The sequence below is a fragment of the Ovis aries genome, chromosome 25 (genome assembly GCF_016772045.2).
Source record: "Ovis aries strain OAR_USU_Benz2616 breed Rambouillet chromosome 25, ARS-UI_Ramb_v3.0, whole genome shotgun sequence".
Classification (NCBI taxonomy): Eukaryota; Metazoa; Chordata; class Mammalia; order Artiodactyla; family Bovidae; genus Ovis; species Ovis aries.
Genome location: NC_056078.1, coordinates 12,140,981 through 12,166,823, shown reverse-complemented (window position 1 = coordinate 12,166,823; position 25,843 = coordinate 12,140,981). Strand labels below are relative to the sequence as shown.

General features: G+C 37.8%; 1 protein-coding gene across 10 annotated transcripts in view; it reads right to left on the bottom strand.

The window, feature by feature from the left end:
• Positions 1-687: 687 nt before the first annotated feature.
• LOC100527962 (KRAB-domain containing protein) overlaps positions 688-25,843 on the bottom strand; it is an 87,293-nt gene continuing 62,137 nt past the window's right edge. For 6 of the 10 annotated variants that reach the window (XM_060406330.1, XM_042240732.2, XM_060406329.1 and 3 more), the window contains one exon: positions 688-8,487. In XM_060406330.1, coding sequence (XP_060262313.1) covers positions 6,401-8,487 — 2,087 coding nt within the window. In that variant the 3' untranslated portion in view covers positions 688-6,400. 10 annotated transcript variants of the gene reach the window in all.

The following is a 25,843-nucleotide window of genomic DNA, read 5'->3' as shown; positions in this document are numbered from 1 at the left end:
TCCTCAGAGGAGGATGTCATCAATGTCATGTCATACCCTGCTCCTGGAGGAAACGGGATGCAGTTAAGACATTGCCTGCAAAGACTGTGCAATGGCACAGTTGTTCAGGTAGCCCATGGGTAGCCTGGTAAAGGTACCTTGCATCCCTTGGAGGTGAAGGTAAACTGTGGCTGAAAGGGTGTTAAAAAGAGCACTGAACAGAACATATTAGGCAAACTGGAATAACAAAATATTTACTACTTGCTATTTGAATGGAAACAGTAATTTCAGTAACACTGGGTACTCAGTTCTTAGCAGATAGGCCATAGCATTAAGGTTTTAATAATCCACTGTGAAGCACCATCATTATTTCCAGGCTAAGAACAAGCTATACTGGATCATCAAACAGAGTAGTAGTGGCGATGATCACTTGTTTTCAGTATGTATTTACAATGGTTTCAATTGAGGTATATGGTACACTACAGTCTCCTTTGTCAATCCAATTTGTAAGTGCCAAAAATTTAATTAATTCTTTGGATCAGAGCATCCATGCTTTCTATGGGATTATGCTAAAATTAAGTCAGTGGGTGTTATGACCATGTGAGACTTAAGACAACAGTTCTGTTGGTTAAGATGAAACATTCTATTTGTTCCTAAATGACTCAGTCTCTCTGGGTTGCTATAATAAAATACAATGGACCAGGTGGCTTATAAACAAAAAAGTTTATTTCTCACACAGTTCAAGAGGCTGGTAAGTCCAAGATCATAGCACCAGAAGATTCCTTGTTTGGTGAGAACTGCTTCCTGTTCACAGAAGGCTGTCTTTCTCTAAGTCCCCACATGGTGGAAGAAGCAAGGGAATTTTCTGGAGTCTATTTTAAGAGCACTAACCCCATTCATGAGGACTCTGTTCTCCTAACTGAATCACTTCCAAAAGCCCCACCACCAAATACCATCATACTGGCAGTTAAGATTTCAACATGAATTTTGGAGGGAATTTCAGTATAGCACTGTATGTTATATTCAATAACACCTCTAAGATTTTAGGGGGTAACATGATTAAATTTAAGGAGGTACCCAGGTATAAGTGTAACTTGAGCCCTGTATTAAGGCTATGAAAATTTACCAATGGTACACATCAGCATTAAAGTTAATATTAATTTGGAAGGTACAAAAGCCAATCACAGCACCCTTGTATCTTTTGTTGTACAAATGATTTTAGTATATTCTGGATTTCTAATTGAGTCAAACTGTGGATATAATTTATATAATATTGTACAGAAACCACATCTCAATTTCAAAAACAAACTATGGACCTATATTTCAGTTATCTTGTTATTTACTCTCCTCGTATCTAAGTCTCTGCCTCCCTCCCTCCATTCTTTCCATTTCTTTTCTTTCTGTGGTTACTTGCTGCACTTCAGGAGGGTTCTCTACTCTGATCAAATTTATAAATTTCTTTCTTCAGGAAAGGGTTAGGGGGGCCTGCTCCATGGCAATGGTTGCTTCACCTGGTGCAACGATCCCAGGCTTAAGCTGCATTTGAATTAACCTCTTTGCTGCACCACAGGATTGGAGTTTTGTACTCTAACCATGAGTGCAGAACCTTTAAAAAAAAAAAAAAAAAAGACACAACAGGTGGTGCTGCAAAAGCACGCTGGGCCCATAACCCAGAGAGGTTGGCTGACTTAACATCCTCTCTGCTATGGCTTTTTTCTGCCATGCAGGTTTCTTTCTCTTATTTCTCTCATACAAATTTCCTCAGTTATTCTGGACTTCTAGCCATGTACATCACCCCTGATGTGGACATTCTGGGTAGTTATAAGGGCAAGTACCACGGTCCAGCAGCCGGCCTCACAGGTAGCTCAGATACCACCTGCCAAACACAATGAAACCCATGGCAAGTCACGCAGGGGGCACAGCCAATGAATCATTCTCTTAGGGACAAGAGCCTCAGAGTGGGAAGAGATAGCAACATCCAAAAAAGAACACAGAGCAGAGCAGGCCGAAGTGCAAGCCTGCCAGCAGTTGGTGGTTCCATCCCAAGCAGCCTCTGCCACGTCACGGAACCTGTTAGACAAGAGCAATTAGCTAAGTGACCAGGTGACCTGTCTTAGATGGACAATCTTGTTCATGCCCAGCTGTACTAACTGCCTCCTAGTCACTCTGTTGGTGGCAGGATTCATGCCCTGGGGTAATGCAGTAGCTGAACATGTGACACCTTACACTGGACAGATGAGATCTACATAAGCTTACTAGTAATGTCTATTCACAGGCCAGGTGAGAAGACACGACACCACCATCCAAGGGTCACACAGGTTATGATGCTTGGGAACAAAGGAAAAACCAGGGATTGTGGGAAATGGCTCTGTAGTATGCAGAGGGTGCAGCAAAGTTTCTGTGAGAAGATGGGAATGGTTTTTCAGAATAATTTTGTGGGCTGGTAGGAAAGTGAAACTTGCCACTGAGGGGAAACCAAGAACTGGTCCACCAGATAAACAAGGAGGACTGTCTGACTACAGTGACCTGGGGGAGAAGAATAGGGAGGGAAACCTGCAGTTAGGCTATCAAAGGTCTTCTTAGTTTCAGATGTGAAGAGACTCTATTACACTGGGCCTTAATTTCAAGCCACAGTTGCTATAATTTAAAGTATTCTGAAGACTATAAAAACAACCCAAATGTTCATTAGTGATTATTATAGCTGCAGGGCAGAAACATATGTTCAGTGCAGAAACAAGATGTAAAGTAAAATAAAGTTAAAATAAAAAAAATAAAAAATTAAAAAAAAAGGAAACAAGATGTTATAATGAGAAGTAAGTAACTTAAGTAATTTCCAAAGAAGATAATAAGGCTTAGAAAAGCAGAAAGCTGTACTTGAAAATATGCCTTAGTGGTTGACAATATATGATTTCTAAGAATGCATTCCCTACCCTACCCTACCCCCACCATGGAAAAACTGGTACTGAATCATGTGAGTTTCAAATTCTGTAAATATATAAGAAAGTAATATGTGGCAGGGTTATTTATTTAATACACTCCATTTTTTCGAGCAGTTTTAGGGCTACAGAAAAAATGAGCAGAAAGCAGAGTTCCTATATACCCCTTTACCTCTACCTCCCTCCACACTTTTCCCTTATTAATACCGAGCATTAATGTGGTACATTTGTTATAACTGATGAACCAATACTGATACATTTTTACAATTGAAGTCCATGGTTTACATTAGGGTTGACCCGTTGTGTTTTACACTCTGTAGGTGTGTTTTACACTTTGTATGTTTTGACAAATGAATGACATGTATCCACTATTGCAATATCCTACAGGATGGTCTCACTATCCTAAAAATTGTCTGTAATCCACCTATTCATCCCTCTGTCCTTCACCCTGAACACTTGGAAGCCACTTATTTTTTTAGTGTGTCCACAGTTTTGCCTTTATCAGACTCCATTACGGTTGGAATTATACAGTATAAAACCTTTTCAGATTGACTTGTTTCGTTTAGCCATATGCATCTAAGGTTCTTCTGTATCTCTGTTACTTGATAGCTCCTTTCATCACCTGCCTGAGCATCATACTCGGTAACCTTTCTGTAACTGTTTTCTAGTGTCAGGAGAATTTTTTGTTGCAGATTCTCTGGAATTTTCTATGTAGACAATCATGTTATCTGTGAACATCAATAGTTTTATCTCTTCCTTCCAAATCTGTTGTACCTTTTATTTCCCTTACTTATCTTGCAGCATTAGCTAGGACTTCTTGAAGGTTGCAAAAAAGGTATGGTTACAGGCACCTCCTTGCCTTGCTCTTTATCTTACTGGAAAAGCATCAAGTTTCTCATCATTAAGTATGATGTCAGCTATAGGATTTTTATAGATATTTTTTACCAAGTTGAGGAACCTTGGTAAAAAGTTCCTGTATTCCTCACTTACTGGTTTTTTTTTTAATTACCATGAATGGATGTTAAGATTTTTTGAAATTTTTTCTGCATCTACAGATATGATCATATATTTCTTCTTTAGCCTGTTGATATGATGGGCTACATTAATTATTAAATGTTGGACTAGCCTTGCATACCTGGATAAATCCCACTTGATCATGTTATGTAATTCTTTTTATACACTGTTGGATTCAATTTGCAAGCATATTGTTGAGGATTTCTATATATTTATTAATGAGATCCTGGTCTGTACCTTGGCTTTCTTGTAATGTCTTTCAGTGGCTTTACAACTAGGGTAATGCTGGCTTCAAAGAATAAGTAAAAGCTCTGCTTTTACATTCTGTAAGATACTGTAGAGAACTGATGCTATTTCTTAATTGTAGAATTGGTAGAATTCATCAGTAAAAACATCTGGGCCTAATACTTTCTGCTTTGGAAGATTAAAAATTGATCAATTTCTTGAGACATATGCCTATTTAGATTTATCCTTCTCTGAGTTTTGGCAGATTGTTTCTTTCAAGGAATTGGCCCATTTCATTTAGGTTATAAAATCCGTGGGTACAGAGTTGTCCATAACATTCCTTTATAACCCTTCTGATGCCAAAGGGATCACAGTTATGGCTCTGTTTCATTCCTGATGTTAGCAATTTGTATCTTCTCTTTTTCTAGCTAACCTGAGTAGAGATTTATCAATTTTATTGACCTGCTCTAATAACCAGCTTTTGGTTTTATTGATTTTTCTCCATTGCTGTCCTGTTTTCAATTATTCTGATATCTGCCTAAGTTCTCATTATTTTGTTTTTGTATAATTTGGACTTAATTTGCTCTTCTTTTTCTAGTTTCCTACCACAGAAGCTTGGACTCTGTATATAATCTAAGATCACTAGATCGTATAATCTTACGTTACTAGCTTAATGTAATTGTTTACATAATCTGATCATACAATTTAGTATATCACCTCTACCCTATTAATAAAAGCACTGCTCTAGTTCCATTCTGGCCATGCTCCAGCCTCAGTCTTCCTCCTCAGAGAGTCAACAGTCATTAAGGGCCAGGATCTCAGGGTACATCAGACCCTTGAATTTACAGTCTAATTTATAGCCCTGAGTGTTGTCTAATCTGAAACTTCCTTCTTGGATCCTGTCTTGGAAAGCAGTTGCTTACTCAGGGTCTGGATAAATTTAGGCTGAAGGCTAGAGTATTTACATATGTATACTCAAGGCACATCATGGTCTTCAATAAGCTATGGGTGAAAGAGAAGGGGTAATAGGACCAGGGCCTAGATATCCCCATGCAGAGAATACATTTTATTGAATGTTTAGTTATTTTGATTTATAAGTTTTAAAAGGTTAGACATGAGCTTTGTGGGCCTCCTTTTAAACTGTTGCTCCAGGCCTTATACACAAGGGAAATGTGCCTAATGTTGTAACAACTGCTAAACCAGGAGTATCTATTTTCTATTCACAATTATGTTAAGTTCCATTTTGTGTAAGAAACATATAGTTTATGTAATGTACATACCTAAGTCCTGTGAACTTAAGGGATGCTTCACTGGTGTTTGATGCTTCTGCCCTAATTATTCAATTTATCTCTGCTTTTAAAAAGATTCATATTTAAATGGTTGCCAGGATTACAACAGCACAAAGGCTATGATTATTAATAATTAATAATATTAACTTCCTGTGGTGAGATCCTGATTCCTTTGTAATCTTCATGTAATACAAACTCTAGGTTCCTTTTTGATTTTATAACATGTGTTGAAGGTTACTCAAATATATAAACCAAAAAATTTCATAGAAATGCACAGACAAACATAAAGATTACATGTAAACACTAGTGAAATCTGAATAAAGTCTATATCTGACTTAGTAGTAGGGTACCATCAATTTCCTGTTAGGGCTATTAATATCTTTATGTAATTAGAGTATGTTATGTAATTATTATTAGAAGCAGCTTTGTAAAGGGCACATCAGAATTCTATGCACTATTATTACTGCAACTTCTTTTGAGCCTATTTTTACTATTCTTTTTAGTCTGTAAAGCTTTACATTGCACAATATGTATCTATAAATTACAGTGTTTCCTAAAAATAACCATAGCATCAAAACCAAAACACAAATTCTAGCTTTTGAAGTTATATTACCTCTAAAGAAAATTGTCAATTCATAAGTCTCAAATGGACAGATTTCTCCCCTATATAAATTCTGATATAACCCAGTATTTTTGTTAGAACATCACAAAATCAAAATCTGTGAGGTTTTATGCCACTACATGACATTCAGTGGAATATTATCTCTTAACAAGACTGCCCTATACTTGCTGCAGTCTACAAATTGGTCCTATGTCATTACTTTGGAGTAAAATATGGCCAGTTGTGTGGATGAAGGTTATTAAACATTCAGGATATCAACAGAGCTTTCTCCATAGTGTGAATTCTCTGAAATGGAGTAGGTGCTGAATTGTGGCTCAACATTTCTAATATTCACTTCAGTCATAAGGTTTTTCTCCTATGTGTGTTCGCTGATGTACAATAAGGTTTGACTTCTGAGAAAAGGTTTTCTGACATGTGTTACATTCATAGGGCTTCTCCCCTGTGTGTGATCTATGATGTTTAGTGAGGTCTGATTTACGGTAAAAAATTTTCCCACATTCATTACATTGACAAGACTTCTCTCCTGTGTGAGCCCTGTGATGTACCGTGAGTGATGATTTGTGGCTAAAGGATTTCCCACATTCATTACATTCATAGGGTTTTTCTCCTGTGTGCTTCCTCTGATGCAGAGTAAGTCCTGACTTCACACAAAAAGATTTTCCACATTCATTACATTTATAGGGCTTTTCTTCTATATGTGTTCTCTGATGCACAATCAGAGCTGACTTATGGCAGAAAGCCTTTCCACACTCACTGCATTCATAGGGTTTCTCCCCTATGTGAATTTTCTGGTGCTGAGTGAGCTGTGATTTCTGGCAGAAGGTTTTCCCACATTCATTGCACTCATAGGGCTTCTCCCCTGTATGTGTTCTATTATGTTTTGTTAGGTAAGATTTATTATAGAAGATTTTTCCACATTCATGACATTCATACGGTTTCTCCCCTGTATGGATTCTAAAGTGTTGAGATAGGGTTGACTTATGGCTGAAAAATTTCCCACACTCAGGGCATGCAAACGGTTTCTCTCCTGTGTGAGTTCTCTGATGTACTGTGAGGTCAGACTTCAAGCAGAAGGTTTTCCCACATTCGTAACATTCATAAGGTTTCAAACCTGTATGAATTATCTGATGCCTGGTAAGTACTGACTTGTGGTAGAAAGTCTTCCCACATGCATTACATTCATAGGGTTTATCTCCTATGTGAGTTCTCTGATGCTGTGTGAGATGTGACTTCTGACAGAAAGACTTCCCACACTCAGGACATTCAAAGGGTTTCTCGCCTGTATGAGTTCTCTGATGTACTGTAAGGTGTGAATTCATACAGAAAGATTTCCCACATTCATAACATTCATAGGGTTTTAGTCCTGTATGTGTTCTCTGATGTTTAGTGAGGTCTGACTTCTGATAAAAAGTTTTCCCACATGCGTTACACTGATAGGGTTTCTCCCCCGTATGTGTTCTCTGGTGTAATGTGAGGGCTGACTTGTGGCTGAATGCTTTCCTACATTCACTGCATTCATACGGTTTCTCCCCTGTGTGTGACCTCTGATGTTTAGTGAGGTTTGATTTCTCCCAGAAAGTTTTTCCACACTCATTACATTGAAAGTTTTTCTCTCCTGTGTGAATCCTCTGATGTCGAGTGAGGTGTGACTTCTCCCAAAAAACTTTCCCACATTCATTACATTCAAAGTGCTTTTCTGCTTTACGAGTTTTCTGAAGCTGTGAGAGGTAGAACTTCCTCCTGAAATTATTCCCACTTTCACCATATTCACAGTGTTTCAAATGTGCCCCATGATGTTTTAAAAGAGAGGACTTCACACATAAGGATTTCCCACAATCACCAAATTCATAGTGATTTTCCTTTGAGGGAGTTGTCTGATGGAACAATAAGGATGAGCTATCACAGAATCTTCTCCCATATTCATCATAGGCACAGTCATTCTCTTCAGTGATCTCTGTCTTGTATGTACTGAGTACTACCTTTTCATTGAAGGATTCTCGATGTATGTTATATTCAAAATTTTGCTCTAAAGTTTGAATCTTCTCAAGCTGAACAGAATCCTCATTATGACTGACAATTTTTCCACTTTTAAAATATTCATTTTTTTCTCTAGTATGAGTTTTCTCATGTTTAATACTGAGTAGCAATTTTCCACAGGCATTAAATTCATCAGTTTTTTTCCCCAAAGAGTTTTTCTTATCGATAACCAATTCTGAAATATAGTTGAAGCTCATTCCACATGAGTCACACTGACAGAGTATTTTTCTGTAAGGAAAAGAATCTGTGTCCAACTCAAGTGACTTTCCTAGTACATTACCTCGTTCTTTAGTCAGCCTTTTGTTATTGATCAATACAACTTCCCATACATATTTAGGCTGGTTTTCTTGGCTCCTTTCTTTCATGTGATCAGTTTTCCAGACTTCTAGAAACAAGAAAAATTTATCTCACCATATGAAAATCAACACATTTCTTATGGAATGAGACCTACCTACAAATGCCCTACTTTGCTGGTAGCTGATTTTGATTTGTTATTTAGTCTCCAGGGATGAAGGTAACTGTAAGTATGTCGATTTTTCTATTTCTAGAGTTTCAGGTGAAAAAACAAACAACAAAGAAACAGCCCAGAGTAGTGGAAAAGGAAGAGTAAACTGTTCTTAGAAAACATACATTTGGTTTTGAGACATTCCTCAGTATGTCCGAGGAGTAAGAGCAACTCTTTAAATCCGAACCTCTCCATGAATTCTCTAGAACTCTTATGGTTAAATATAAGGAGAGAAAATAAAATTACCAACAACACATTACTTGGGCACAACTACAGAATATTATTAACTTCAAATCACCATTAAGTAAGTAAATGAATATTCAAATACAAAAGAATCTGAGATTAGAGTTTCAATTTTCAGAGGTATGCAGAAAGTCACTTAAAGACTGATTCTCTGCATATCACATATTACCTTGTGTTATAAATACAAGTAAAAGATGAGACAGAGAACTTAGAGATGATTAAACACAAATATCACAGTAATCCAAGTCTATACCCCAATCAGTAATGCTGAAGAAGCTGAAGTTGAACAGTTCTATGAAGATCTACAAGACGTTCTAGAAATAACACCCCCAAAAAGATGTCCTGTTCATTATAGGGGACTGGAATGCAAAAGTAGGAAGTCAAGAGATTCCTGGAGTAACAGGCAAATTTGGCCTTGGAGCACAAAATGAAGCAGGGCAAAAACTAACAGAATTTTACCAAGGGAATGCACTGGTCACAGCAAACACCCTCTTCCAACGACACAAGAGAGGACTACACATGGACATCACCAGATGGTCAATACCAAATAAGACTGATTATATTCTTTGCAGTCAAAGGTGGAGAAGCTCTATACAGTCAGCAAAAGCAAGACTGGAAGGTGCCTGTGGATCACATCATGAATGCCTTATTGCCAAATTAAGACTTAAATTGAAGACAGTAGGGAAAACCACTAGACCATTCAGTTCAGTCACTCAGTCGTGTCTGACTCTGCAACCCCATGAATTGCAGCATGCCAGGGCTCCTGGTCCATTACCAATTCCCAGAGTTCACTCAAACTTACGTCCATCGAGTTGGTGATGCCATACAGCCATCTCATCTTCTGTTGTCCCTTCTCCTCCTGCCCCTAATCCCTCCCAGCATCAGAGTCTTTTCCAATGAGTCAACTCTTCGCATGAGGTGGCCAAAGTACTGGAGTTTCAGCTTTAGCATCATTCCTTCCAACACTCAGGACTGATCTCCTTTAGAATGGACTGGTTGGATCTCCTTGTAGTCCAAGGGACTCTCAAGAGTCTTCTCCAACACCACTGTTCAAAAGCATTAATTCTTCAGTGCTCAGCTTTCTTCACAGTCCAACTCTCACATCCATACATGACCACTGGAAAAACCATAGCCTTGACTAGATGGACGTTTCTTGGCAAAGTAATGTCTCTGCTTTTCAATACGCTGTCTAGGTTGGTCATAAGTTTCCTTCCAAAGAGTAAGTGTTTTTCAATTTCATGGCTGTAATCACCATCTGCAGTGATTTTGGAGTCCAAAAAAATAAAGTCTGACACTGTTTCCACTGTTTCCCATCTATTTCCCATGAAGTGACAGGACCAGATGCCATGATCTTCGTTTTCTGAATGTTGAGTTTTAAGCCAACTTTTTCATTCTCCTCTTTCACTTTCATCAAGAGGCTTTTTAGTTCTTCTTCACTTTCTGCCATAAGGGTGGAGTCATCTGCATATCTGAGGTTATTGATATTTCTCCCAGCAATCTTGATTCCAGCTTGTGCTTCTTCCAGCCCAGCGTTTCTCATTATGTACTCTGCATATAAGTTAAAGAAGCAGGGTGACAATATACAACCTTGACGTACTCCTTTTCCTATTTGGAACCAGTCTGTTGTTCCATGTCCACTTCTAACTGTTGCTTCCTGACCTGCATATAGGTTTCTCAAGAGGCAGGGCAGGTGGTCTGGTATTCCCATTTGTTTCAGAATTTTCCACAGTTTACTGTGACCATTCAGGTATGACCTAAATCAAATCCCTTATGATTATACAGTAGAAGTGACAAATAAATTCAAAGGGTTAGATCTGATAGAGTGCCTGAAGAACTATGGACGGAGGTTCATGACATTGTACAGGAGGCAGGGATTAAGACCATCCCCAAGAAAAAGAAATGCAAAAAAGCAAAATGGCTGTCTGAAGAGGCCTTACAAATAGCTGATAAGAGAATTGAAAGGCAAAGGAGAAAAAGAAAGGTATACACATTTGAATGCAGAATTCCAAAGAAGAGCAGAGACAGACAAGAAAGCCTTCCTCAGTGATCAATGCAAAGAAACAGAGGAAAACAACAGAATGGGAAAGACTAGAGATCTCTTCAAGAAAATCAGAGATACCAAGGGAACATTTCATGCAAAGATGAGCACAGTAAGGACAGAAATGGTATGGGCCTAACAGAAGAAGAATATATTAATAAGAGGTGGCAAGGACACATAGAAGAACTATATACAAAAAAAGATGATGGTGTGATCACTCACTGAGAGCCTGATATCCTGGAATGCAAAGTTAAGTGGGCCTTAGGAAGCATCACTACGAACAAAGATAGCGCAGGTGATGGAATTCCAGATGAGCTATTTCAAATCCTAAAACATGGTGCTGTGAAAGTGCTGCACTCAACATGCCAGCAAATTTGGAAAACTCAGGAATGGCCACAGGACTGGAAGAGATCAGTTTTCATTCCAAACACAAAGAAAGGCAGTGCCAAAGAATTTTCAAACTGCTGCACAATTGTACTCATGTCACATGCGAGCAAAATAATGCTCAAAATTCTCCAAGTCAGGCTTCAACAGTATGGGAACTGTGAACTTACAGATGTTGAAGCTGGATTTAGAAAAAGGCAGAGAGGCCAGAGATTAAATTGCCAACATCTGTTGCATCATCGAAAAGGCAAGAGAGTTCCAGGAAAAACATCTACTTCTACTTTACTGACCACACCAACGCATTTGCCTGTGTGGATCACAACAAACTGTTCAAAATTCTTAAAAGAGATGGGAATACCAGACCACCTTACCTGCCTCCTGAGAAATATGCATGCAGGTCAAGAAGCAACAGTTAGAACTGGACATGGAACAACAGACTCATTCCAAGTCGGGAAAGGAATACGTCAAGGCTGTATATTGTCACCCACCCTACTTATTTAACTTATAGGCAGAGTACATCATGAGAAACGCTGGACTGGAAGAAGCACAAGCTGGAATCAAGATTTCCAGGAGAAATATCAATAATCTCAGATATGCAGATGTTACTACACTTATGGCAGAAAGCAAAGAAGAACTAAAGAGCCTCTTGATGAAAGTGAAAGAGGAGAGGGAAAATGTTAGCTTAAAACTCAACATTCAGAAAACTAAGATCATGGCATCCAGTCCCATCACCTCATGGCAAGCAGATGGGGAAACGATGGAAACAGTGACAGCCTTTCTTTTCTTGGGCTCCAAAATCACTGCAGATGGTGAATGCAGCCATGAAATCAAAAGACACTCACTTCTTGGAAGAAAAGCTATGACAAACCTAGACAGCATATTAAAAAACAGAGATATTACTCTGCCAACAAAGGTCCATCTAGTCAAAAGCTATGGTTTTTCCAGCAGTCATGTATGGATGTGAGAGTTGGATCATAAAGAAACCTGAGCGCCAAAGATCTGATGATTTTGAACTGTAGTGTTGGAGAAGACTCTTGAGAATCCCTTGGACTGCAAGGAGAGCAAACCAATTAGTCCTAAAGGAAATCAGTCCTGAATATTCACTGGAAGGACTGATGCTGAAGCTGAAACTCCAATGCTTTGGCCACCTGATGTGAAGTACTGACTCATTGGAAAAGACCCAGATGCTGGGAAAGATTGAAGGCTGGATGAGAAGGGGACAAGAGAGGATGAGATGGTTGGATGGCATCACTGATTCGATCATATGAGTTTGAGCAAGCAAGCTTGGTGATGGACAGGGAAGCCTGGCGTTTTGCAGTCCATGGGGTTGCAAAGAGTCGGACATGACTGAGCAACTCAACTGAACCACAAATAAAATTACTCCTAGAAAGCAAAAGTTCCATTGTCAGTGGGAAAATATTGAATGATATCTCAGTTCTGATAAAGGTCAGACTACTAGGAAACCCCAATGAACGGACCTGGAATAATGAGCAACTAAGGAGGCAAGAGTTGGTAAAAATGGTAAAAAAGACCAAATGACTTCAGGAGTTAAACTGCAAAGAATCTGATAAAGACTGAATTACTTCCCCCCTTCCAAATTCATATGTTGAAGTCTTAATCCCCAACATGGCTGTACTTGGAGATAGAACTTTATAGGAAGTAGTTAAGGTTAAATGAGTTCGTAAGGGTGGAGCACAAATCCAGTGGAAATGTTATCCTTATTAGAATGAGGCAAGGACACCAGAGTTCACTTGCTCTTCATGTGCTGCAGAGAAAAGGCCATGTGAGGACAGTGAAAAGGTGCTGTCCACAAGCTGAGGAAAGAGACCTCACCAGAAACGAATGCTGCTGGCACCTTCATCTTGAACAACTAGCCTCCAGTACTGTGAGAAAATGCATTTCTGCTCTGTAAGCCACCCAGTCTATGGTATTTTGTTAGAGCAGCCCAAGCATACTAATAGACCAAAGAGAAAACAGACTTGAGTGAAAATTTCATAAATGGCAACAAAAAAGGCATTAAAGCAGCAAAAATAATAACCAAAGACTAAAAAAAAAACAAAAAGAAAAAGAAAGAAAGAATGTGTAGACTCTGGATTTAAAAAGATAGTCTAAATGCTGGTGGGAATATAAGTTGGTGCAGACACTACAGAAAACAGTTAAGAAGGTTTCTCAAAAAGCTAAAAATAGAGCTGCCATATGATTCAGCAATCCCACTGCTGGGAATATATCCAGACAAAACCGTAATTCAAAAAGATAAATGCACTGCTATGCTCATAGTAGTGCTAAGACATGGAAACAACCTAATGTGCATCAATTAATGAATGGATAGAAGAAAGATGTGGCACAGATGTACGATGGGATACTGATGATGCTAACGCTAAGTCATTTCAGTCATGTCCAACTCTGTGTAACCCCATAGATGGCAGCCCACCAGGCTCCCCCGTCCCTGGGATTCTCCAGGCAGGAACACTGGAGTGGGTTGCCATTGATGGGATACTACTCAACCATAAAAAAGAATGAAATAGTGCAATTTGCAGCAACATGGATGCACCTAGAGATTATCACACTAAGTGAAGTAAGTCAGACACAGCAAGACAAATACCACACAATGTCACCTATATGTGGAATCTAATATATAATGCAAATGAACTTAACTACAAAAGAGAAACAGACTCACAGACATAGAGAACAGACTTCTGGTTGCCAAGAGTGAGGGAGAGTGGGCACGGATGAAGTGGAAGTTTGTGGTTAGCAGGTGCAAATTATTATATATAGAGTGGATAACAACAAGGTCCTACTATACAGCACAGGGAACTATATTCAATATTCTGTGAAAAACCATAATGGAAAAGAGTATTAAAAAATGTTTATATACATAACTGAATCACTTTGCTGTATAGTCACAAAACAACACTGTAAATCAACTGTATTTTAATGTAAAAATAGATTAAAAAATACAGAAAAGCAAATGAAAAAAAAAAACTTGTAATTTCACCACCTAGAAAAGTAGTAGGAGCAAAAATATAATAAATTAAATTAAAACAAGATTGTATGTATGATTGTAGTCTTTAAAGAGAAAGAATAGAAAATAATGGGATGAATTTAAAATTAAAAACTATAATCTAAGAAAAGGTTTCCCTAGTGGCTCAGTCAGTAAAGAATCTGTCTGCAATGTGGGAGGACCTGGGTTCGATCCCTCAGTTGGGAAGATAACCTAGAGGAGGGCATGGAAGCCCACTCCAGTACTCTTGCCTGGAGAATCCCCATGGACAGAGGAACCTGGAAAGCTGCAGTCCATGGGGTCGCAAAGAGTTGGACACAACTGAGTGACTAAGCACACACACAGCACAATCTAAGAAAACCATACAAAGAAAAAAAGACCTAATCCACATATTCAAAAGGACCACCATGAACCTGGAATGACTGAGTTGGAAAAGTCCTCTCTAAGATATACATTAATAAAACTAAAAGGAAGAAAAATCCTCTGGACATAAAGATTTATGTCTCAACAAAAACTAACATGGAGGTTTGGCCATAGACTTCATCACCAATAAACAAAGCAAAGCTCGGTAGAGCATCATATTTTAGAAAAGAAAGTGGGCTTTATCATTTATTTATATTCCTTTAAGTAGCAAGGCTATGTAAAAAGGTTTAGATAGTCACAAAGTTAGGTAACAGTGTAATCACAAAACCTTCTAGAAGTGCAGAAACTTAGAGCAACCAAGATCTTTCAGGAAACACTGGGAGAAAAACAGAGCAGTAAATACATTTAACTGTAGATCTAAGACCAAAATAAAGATGAAAACAAGAACAGAAGAATAATATATAAATGTTATATAGTCTAATGAAGCAGAAATAATGTAATTTAATAACTGCAGGAAACATGAGAGAAAAAAGCAGGAAATAAGAATAAACTCACAAATAGCCATGTAAATAATGAAGACTTCCAGATGTTGAAGACTTCCTGATGGTGGATTTAGAAGAGGCAGAGGAACCAGAGATCAAATTGCCAACATTCGCTGGATGATAAAAAAAGCAAGAGAATTCCAGAAAAACATCTACTTCTGCTTCATTGACTATGCTAAAGCCTTTGACTGTGTGGATCACAACCAACCGTGGAAAATTCTTAGGGAATACCAGACCATCTCACCTGCTTCCTGAGAAATCTGTATGCAGGTCAAGAATCAGACACGGAACAACGGACTGGTTCCAAATTGGGAAAGGAGTACATCAAGACTGTATGTTGTCACCCTGCTTATTTAATTTATATGCAGAGTACATCATGCAAAATGCCAGGCTGGATGAAGTATAAGCTGGAAACAAGACTGCTGAGAGAAGTATCGATAAGCTCAGATATATACCACCTTAATGGCAGAAAGCGAAGAAAAACTAAAGAGCTTCTTGATGAAGGTGAAAGAGAGTGAAAAAGCTGGCTTAAACCTCAACATTCAAGAAACTAAGATCATGGCATCCAGTCCCATTACTTCATGGCAAATAGATGGGGAAACAATGGAAACAGTGACAGACTTTCTTTTCTTGGGATCCAAAAATCACTGCAGATTATGCCTGCAGCCATGAAATTAAAAGATGCTTGATCCTTAGAAGAAAAACTACAACAAACTTAAGAGTGTATTAAAAAGCAGAGATGTTACTTTGCCAACAAAGGTCTGTATAGTCAAAGCTATGGTTTTTTCAGTCGTCATACACGGATGTGACAGTTGGGACCATAAAGAAGGCTGGGCACCAAAGAATTGATGCTTCTGAACTATGGTTTTGGAGAAGACTTTTGAGAGTCCCTTGGACTGCAAGGAGATCAAACCTGTCAATTCTAAAGGAAATCAACTCTGAATATTCATCGGAGCGACTGATGCTAAAGCTGAAGCTCTGATACTTTGGCCAAAGAATGTGATGAGCTGACTCATGAGAAAAGACCTTAATGCTGGGAAAGATGGAAGACAGGAGGAGAAGGGGACAACAAAGGATGAGATGGTGAAGGACAGGGAAGCCTGGTGTGCTGCAGTCCATGGGGTTGAAAAGTGTGGAACACAACTGAGCGACTGAACAACAAAATTTTATTAAGGTATGTCTTAAGACTATTCTAGGTACATTTTCCCAGGTTTCTAGTGGTCTCTTTGAGTATGTGAAATAGGTCGTCTTTTATTTTTGCAGTTTTCTTAGCTCAAAAGTTAAAGAAACAGAAAGCCAAAAATTGAAAAAATTAAGTAAAAAGGCTGGTTCTTTGAAAAAATTCACAAAAAAGGAAAATCACTGACTAATCTAATCAACAAGTGGGGGAAATCACAACTACACAAAATAAGAAATGATAAGGGAGAAGCAATCATTGAAACAAGGTGTATTATCTTAATAGGCTATTTTTGCACAACTTGCTACAAATACATTTAGAAGAGAAGAATAAATAATTTCTTGGGAAAATATAACTTATCAAAATATACCCTGGTAGAGACAGAAAATATAAACAGAAAAAATGTCCACATAAGCTACAGAAAATAGCAAGTTTGTCTAAGCAGTAGAATGAGTACCTCTAAAATTTTGATCTAGATTCACAAATTGTTGACGTTTTACATCCATGCTTTATCTTTCTCTATATAAAGCCTTCTTAAACATTAACTATTTTAAATTCAAATATCATGACCCATTACTCCAAATACGTCAGCATTCTATCTTCTAAAAATAAAATGTGGATACGGTCACATTCAAGGAAATTATACCCTGATAATATATTATATGTTATACAGGCCATTCAGGAAGAGCAGCATCTCTGAAAATATTACGTGTTTTTCACCTATATAAATCCCTTCCTTTCACTGTAAAATTCTCCAAAGGCAGAGTGTTTAATGAAAGACGTTTAATCAAAAATCTTTCTTTAAAAAATCTCTGTACATTCTGAAATTTACCAATGTTTCTTTGACTTGTTTTTTCACTCTGTTTCCTAAATTCGTCCACACTGTTGCACATAGATATATGATTCCCCTATTTGATGGATAGTCTGGTTGACTATCTAGTTTTTCTGTTATTATGAATAATATAGACATTCCTCTATACATCTGGTGACTACTTGGAAGTGTCTCTAAAGCAGTGTTACTCAAAAGTTGAGAGTTGTATATCAATGCCAGTCAATATGATGTATGTAACAAGTAGGTGATAAAATAAATACATAGAAGGCAACCATTTAGAAACTTTCACATCAATCTCAAAGAGTTTTAGTGAGGTAGACATGAAGAATCAACTGAATACACTCAAACTATATAGTTTGATGCATTCTGATACAATAATATATATGAATAGATTTATTTCGGGTTCTGTATTTTGCTCAACTCCTCTATGTGTCCTTGAGGCTAACACCGCACTGTCTTCCTTACCATAACTTTATAGTAACTCTTGAAATCAGGCAGTTGTTACCCTACAAGTTAGTTTTATTTTTCAAAGCTGTTATTCTAGCTCCTCTGAACTTCTATATGAAGTTAGGAATCAGCTAGTCAATTACTCTAAGAAAGCCTGTTCGGACTTGGATTGGAGTTGTTCTGAATCTACAGACTTTTTTACTGAGAAAAATCTTAACGATATTGAGCACTTGGATAATGACCATATATAAAAGTATATATGTTAAGACATGAAGCTATCTCTCTCCATTTATTTAGGTATTAAATTGCCCTCTGCAATGGTCTATAATGTTCAGTGAGCTCTTTCACATCTTTGCTAGATAGGTCAGCAAAAAAATATTGTTCATGCTGTTGCAAATAAAACTGATTTTTGTATGCTGACTTTTATCTTGCAACCTACATGCACTTAAAAGTTCTAGCCATTAAAAAAAAATTCTACATAATTATCTTTTTGTGAATAGACAGTTGTACTTCTTTTTCCACTACTGCCTCCTTTTCTTTTTCTTCCCTGATTGTACTGGCCAGATTACATTATGTTACTGAGTATGAATGGACTACCTGTCTTGCTCCTGATATTGTTTAGGAAATCATTCAGTTTTAAAATATTAAGCACAACATTAGCTGATTTTCAATAAGAGGCCTTTTGTCTTATTTTCACTTGAGAGTCTTAATCTGGAATGAAAGCTGAATTTTGTCAAATGTTTTTCCTGTATCCGCTAAAATCATCATACAAGCTTTTAATTTTTTTAAACGTAAGTTTCCATGTTACTCTTTCCATACATCTCACCCACTCCTTCCCTCTCCCCATATCCATAAGTCTATTCTCTATGTCTGTTTCTCCATTGTTGCCCTGTAAATAAATTCTTCAGTACCATTTTTCTAGATTCCATATATATATGTTAGAATAGGGTATTTATGTTTCTCTTTCTGACTCACTTCACTATGTATAATAGGTTCTAGGTTCATCTACCTCATTAGAACTGAGTCAAATATGTTCCTTTTTATGGCTGAATAACATTCCATTATGTATATATACCACTACTTCTTTCTTCTTTATCCATTCATCTGTCAATGGACATCTAGGTTGCTTCCATGTTCTAGCTACTGTAAATAGTGCTGCAGTGAACAATGGGATACATGAGTCTCTTTCAATTTTGGTTTCCTCAGGGTATATGCCTAGGAGTGGGATTGCTGGGTCACATGGTGGTTTTATTCCTAGGTTTTTAAGCAATCTCCATACTGTCTTCCATAGTGGCTGTATCAATTTACATTACCACCAACAGTGCAAGAGGGTTCCCTTTTCTCCACACCCTCTCCAACATTTATTCTTTGTAGACTTTTTGATGAGGGCCATTCTGACTGGTGTGATGTGACTGTAGTTTTGATTTGCATTTCTCTAATAATGCTATATACAGGTCAGGAAGCAACAGAACTGGACATGGAACGACAGACTGGTTCCAAATAGGAAAAGGAGTACGTCAAGGCTGTATATTGTCACCCTGCTTATTTAACTTATATGCAGAGTACATCATGAGAAACACTGGGCTGGAAGAAGCACAAGCTGGAATCAAGATTGCCAGGAGAAATATCAATAACCTCAGATATGCAGATGACACCACCCTTATGGCAGAAAGTGAAGAGGAACTAAAAAGCTTCCTGATGAAAGTGAAAGAGGACAGTGAAAAAGTTGGCTTAAAGCTCAACTTTCAGAAAACTAAAATCATGGCTTCTGGTCCCATCACTTCATGGGAAATAGATGGGGAAACAGTGGAAACAGTGTCAGACTTTATTTTTGGGGGCTCCAAAATCACTGCAGATGGTGACTGCAGCCATAAAATTAAAAGATGCTTCCTCCTTGGAAGGAAAGTTATGACCAACCTAGATAGCATATTAAAAAGCAGAGACATTACTTTGCCAACAAAGGTCCGTCTAGTCAAAGCTATGGTTTTTCCAGTGGTCATGTATGGATGTGAGAGTTGGACTGTGAAGAAGGCTGAGCGCTGAAGAAATGATGCTTTTGAACTCTGGTGTTGGAGAAGACTCTTGAGAGTCCCTTGGACTGCAAGGAGATCCAACCAGTCCATTCTACAGGAGATCAGCCCTGCGTGTTCTTTGGAAGGAATGATGCTAAAGCTGAAACTCCAGTACTTTGGCCACCTCATGCAAAGAGTTGACTCATTGGAAAAGACTGATGCTGGGAGGGATTGGGGGCAGGAGGAGAAGGGGACGACACAGGATGAGATGGCTAGATGGCATTACCGACTCGATGGACGTGAGTCTGAGTGAACTCCGGGAGTTGGTGATGGACAGGGAGGCCTGGTGTGCTGCAATTCATGGGGTTGCAAAGAGTCGGACACGACTGAGCGACTGGACTGAATAATGCACGATATTGAGTATCATGCCATCTGCAAAGAGTGAGAGCTTTACTTCTTCTTTTCTGATCTGGATTCCTTTTCGTTTTCTTCTCTGATTGCTTTAGCTAGGAGTTCCAGAACTATGTCGAATAACAGTGGTGAAAGTGGACACCCTTTTCTTGTTTCTGATCTTAGGGGGAATACTTTCAGTTTTTCACCATTGAGAATAATGTTTGCTGTAGGTTTATCATATATATGGGCTTCACATATGGCTCAGCTGGTAAAGAATCTGCTGCAATGCGGGAGACCTGGGTTTGATCCCTGGGTTGGGATCTAGAGCCCCTGGAGAAGGGAAAGGCTACTCACTCCAATATTCTGGCCTGGAGAATTCCATGGACTGTACAGTCCATGGGGTGGCAAAGAGTCAGACACGACTGAGCGACTTTCAGTTTCACTTTCACTATCATATATATGGCCTTTACTATGTTGAGGCAGGTTCCTTCAATGCCCATTTTTTGAAGAGTTTTAATCATAAATAGGTGCTGAATTTTGTCAAAGGTTTTTTGTGCATCTACTGAGATGATCATATGGTTTTTATCTTTCAATTTGTTCATATGGTGTATCACACTGATTGATTTTTGTACACTGAAGAATCTTTGCATCCTGAAATAAAGCCAACTTGGTCATGGTGTATGAGCTTTTTGATGTGTTGCTGAATTTTGTTTGCTAAAATTTTGTTGAGGATTTTTACATCTATGTTCATCAGTGATATTGGTCTGTAGTTTTCTTTTTTGTGTTGTGTTTGTCTGGTTTTGGAATCAGGGTGATGGTGGCCTTGTAGAGTGAGTTTGGAAGTGTTCCTTTGCAATTGTTTGAGAGTTTTAGAAGGACAGGCATTAGCTCTTCTCTAAATGTTTGACAGAATTCTCCTGTGAAGCCATCTGCTCCTGGGCTTTTGTTTTTTGGGAGATGTTTGATGACAGCTTCAATTTCAGTGCTTGTAATTGGGTTGTTCATAATTTCTATTTCTTCCTCAACTGAACTTTCTTAAGAATCTGTCCATTTCTTCCAGACTATCCATTTTATTTGCCCTATAATTGTTCATAATAATCTTTTATAATCCTTTGTATTTCTGCATTGTCTGTTGTAACCTCTCCTTTTTCATTTCTAATTTTGTTGATTTGATTCTTTTTCCTAATGAGTTTGGCTAAAGGTTTGTCAATTTTGTTTATCTTCTCAAAGAACCAGCTTTTAGTTTTATTCATTGTTACTGTTGCTTTTTTCATTTATTTCTGCTTGAATCTTTATGATTTCATTCCTTCTACTAATTTTGGGGTTTTCTTCTTTTTCCAGTTGCTTTAGGTGTAATGTTAGGTTGTCGATTTGATGTTTTTCTTGTTTCTTGAGGTAGGATTGTATTGCTATAAACTTCCCTCTTAGAACTGCTTTTCCTGCATCCCATAGGTTTTGAGTTGTTGTGTTTTCGTTGTTATTTGTTTCTAGAAATCTTCTGATTTCCCTTTGATTTCTTCAGTAAACCTGTTTTAGAAACGTGTTGTTTAATCTCCATGTGTTTGTGTTTCTTACAGTTTTTTTCTTACAATTGGTATCTAGTCTCATAGTGTTGTGGTCAAAGACGACGCCTGATATAATTTCAATTTTCTTAAATTTGCTGAAGTTTGATTCGTGACCCAAGATGTGGTCTATCCTGGAGAATATTCCATGTGCACTTGAGAAGGTGTATTCTTCTGCATTTGGATGGAATGTCCTGAAGAGATCAATGAGGTCCATCTCATCTAATGTATCATTTAAGACTTGTGTTTATTAATTTTATGTTTTGGTTTGAGTGGGGTGTTAAGTCTCCTACTATTACCGTGTTACTGTCAATTTCTCCTTTTATGTCTGTGTATTTTTTTACGTATTGAGGTGTTCCTATGTTGGGTGCATAAATATTTACAATTGTTGTGTCTTCCTCTTGGATTGATCCCTTGATCATTATGTAGTATTCTTCCTTATCTCTTGTAATCTTCTTTAAGGTCTATTTTGTCTGATAACAGAATTGCTACTCCACCTTTCTTTTGCTTCCCATTTGCATGGAATATATTTTTCCAGCCTCTCACCTTCAGTGTATATGTGTCTTGAGGTCTCAAGTGGGTTTCCTCTAGACAGCATTTATATGGGTCTTGTTTTTGTATACATTCAGCCAATCTATGTCTTTTGGTGGGAGCACTTAATCCATTTACATTTAAAGTAATTATTGATATACTTGTTCCTATTGCCATTTTCTAATGGTTTGGGGTTGATTTTGTAGATCTTTTTTCTTCTGTGGTATTTCTTAACTATTTAAATCTGTTTAACATTTGTTGTAAAGCTGGTGTGGTGGTACTGAATTCTCTTTTGCTTTTGTGAAAAGCTTTTTATTTCTGCATCAATTGTGAATGAAGTCTTTGCTGAGTATAGTAATCTTGGTTGTAGATTTTTCCCTTTCGGTACTTTACATATATCCTGCCATTCCCTTCTGGCCTGAAGAGTTTCTGCTGAAAGATCAGCTGTTAAGTGTATGGGGTTGCCCTTGTATGTTACTTGTTGCTTCTCCCTTGCTGCTTTTAATATTCTTTCTTTCTGTTTAGTCTTTGTTAGTTTGATTAGTATATGTCTTGGCATGTTTCTCCTTGGGTTTATCCTATATGGGACTCTTTGTGCCTCTTGGACTTGATTGACTATTTCCTTTTCCATGTTGGGGAAATTTTCAACTATAATCTTCAAAAAATTTCTCATACCCTTGACCCCTATAATTCGAATATTGGTGCATTTGATAGGTCCCAGAGGTCTCTGAGACTGTCCTCAGCTCTTTTCATTCTTTTTTATTTTGCTCTTCAGAAGTTATTTCCACCATTTTACTTTCCAGCTCACTGATTCCTTCTTCTGCTTCAGATATTCTGCTATTGATTCCTTCTAGGGTACTTTTAATTTCAGTAATTGCGTTGTTTGTTTCTGCATGTTTATTCTTTAATTCTTCTAGGTCTTTGTTAATTGATTCTTGTAATTTCTCCATTTTGTTTTCAAGGTTTTCTATCATCTTTACTATCATTATTCTGAATTCTTTTTCAGGTAGTTTGCCTGTTTTATCTTCATTTATTTGGACTTCATTTGTCTAGTATTTCTCTGCCTTTTCATTATTTTTTTTTAACTTGTTGTGTTTGAGGTCTTCTTTTCCCAGGCTTCAAGGTTGAATTCTTTCTTCCTTTTGGTTTCTGCCCTCCTAAGGTTGGTCCAATGGTTTGTGTAGGCTATGGTGAGATTTGTGCTGAGTTTTTGTTTGTTTGTTTTTCCTCTGATGGTCAAGGCTGAGTGAGGTGGTAATCCTGTCTGCTGATGATTGGGTTTGTATTTTTGTTTTGTTTGTTGTTTAGATGAGGGGTCTTGCACAGGGTGCTACTGGTGGTTGGGTGATGCTGGGTCTTGTATTCAAGTGGTTTCCTTCCTGTGAGTTCTTACTATTTGATACTCTCTAGGGTTAGTTCTCTGGTAGTCTAGGGTCTTGGGAGTCAGCTCCCATTCCAAAGGCTCAGGGCTTGATCTCTTTCAGGAAAACTTTACTGATCCACAAATAATGGACACTTGAAAATGCATGCTCCTGTTATGACTCCCAGATGATGTCAGGCTCTGTACAACAGAATTCTCCAAATAAAAGTCTTGCTTGGCGAATAGGAAGTAGACAATCAAAAAATAGAGATCAGCTGAATTCTGCCTCACCTGAGCTTCAGGATAAACAGCAAATACAGTACAATAGTCCTATGGTCTCTTTGATAAGCTTTCCTATCTTCACCAAGTATCTGGAAATTTTAGGATACAGTGAAGGCAGTGCTGAGATGAATATTTACAGCTATAAACACCTGTGGCACAGGAGGGCTCCCCAGCTCCTACTCCCTGAATCCTCTTCCTCCTCCTCCCCTCCTCTTTCTCTCCCCCTCAGTATCTGCCGGGCACACATGGTGCTAGTTGGGCCTGACCTGACCAGAAAGAGAACAGGGTGGGAGGTGATGGTGGCAGTGGTGACCAGCGGCCACCGAGATTGCTTCCATAATTTCTCTTTTTGATAGCCTGTTGTTAGTGTACAGACATGCAACAGATTTCTAGATATTAATTTTGTATTCTGCAACTTTACCAAATTCATTGACGAGCTCTAATAGCTTTTTGGTGGCACCTTTAGAAGTTTCTATGTATAGTATTATGTCGTCTGCAAACAGTGATAGTTTTGCTTCTTCCTTTCCAGTTTATATTCTTTGTATTTCTTTTTCTTTGTTTGACTGCTATGACTAGGACTTCTAATACTATGTTGAATAAAAGTGGTGAGAGAGTGAGCATCCCTGTCTTGTTCCTAACATTAGAGGAAATGCTTTTAGCTTCTTACCACTGAATAATGATGTTAGCTGTTGCTTTATCATATATGACCCTCTGTACACACTCTGCTGAGAGTTTTATTGTAAATGGATGTAGAATTTTGTCAAAAACATTCTGCATCAAATGAAATAAACATTTCTATATAATGTTTTGCAACAGTTTGAGAAGGGTTAAGTGTTAACTCTTCTCTAAACATTTTGTAGTATTTACCTTTGAAGTCATCTGGTCCTGGACTTTTGCTTTTCATGATTTTTAAAAAAAAATACTGATTCAATTTCATTATGGTAGGTACAAAATATTATCTAAAGTATTTGTTTTGAAATTATAAGACATACAAAGAAACAGGAAAATTCCACCTATACTGGGCAAACAGCCAACAATAGAAACTGTTTGTGAGAGGATCCAGATATGGGACTTAGCAGACCTTACAGCAGCTGTTATAAATATGTTCAAAAACTACCAAGCTTAAGGAAGTAAATATTAGTATGAAGGCAGATCATCACATAGAGAGTAAGAATAAAGAGACAAATAAAAATTCTAGATTTGAAAATTATAATAACTGCAACAGAAATTCACTGGAAGGATTCAATAGCAGATTGATGCTTACAGGAAGAATTAGTGAAAGCTCAACCAACAAAAGGCAATCTAAGGAACAGAGAGAGAAAAAGTAAAGAATAAAGCCTCAAATAAGTGAAGGATACCATTAAGTACGTTAACATTCACAATGGAAGTACCAGAAGGAAAGGAAAAAGACCAAGGAGCAAAAAAAGTATTCATGAAATGATGGCAAAAATTTGGCAAATGTAAAGAAAAACATTAATCTGCAAATTCAACAAGATGAACTCCAAGTGGGATAAACACAGAGATGCATCAGAGCAAAAATATTTAAGAAACAAAGAGAAAACTTTAAAAGCGACACTTGACTTCTCATCTAAAACAACAGAGTCCAGGAGGTGGGATGACATGTTCAATGTGCAGGGGGATAATGTGTTCTAGTTCTAACTTTTTAGTGGAACCTGCATACTGTTTTCCATAGTGGTTGAAAAATTTACATCTTAACCAATGGTGTACAAGGGTTCCCTTTTCTCCACATTCTTGCCAACACATTATTATCTCTTATTTTCTTGATGCCAGCCATGCCAACTGGTGTGACCTGATATCTTACTGTGCTTTTGATTTGCATTTCCCTGATGATTAGTGATGCTATCTTTTCAGGTACCTGTGGGCATTAAAAATACTATTTCTATAACTCATTAAGATGCATTAATTTTCCACTACTATACTCTCAGCTCTTAAGAGTACAGCAGGTACTCAAAAATTATGAGTCAAAAAATGAGTGTATGAAAGAATAGCTAATAACAGCATGAATACAGAGCAATGGGGGTTTTAAGGTGAGCAACTGAAACTGCTTT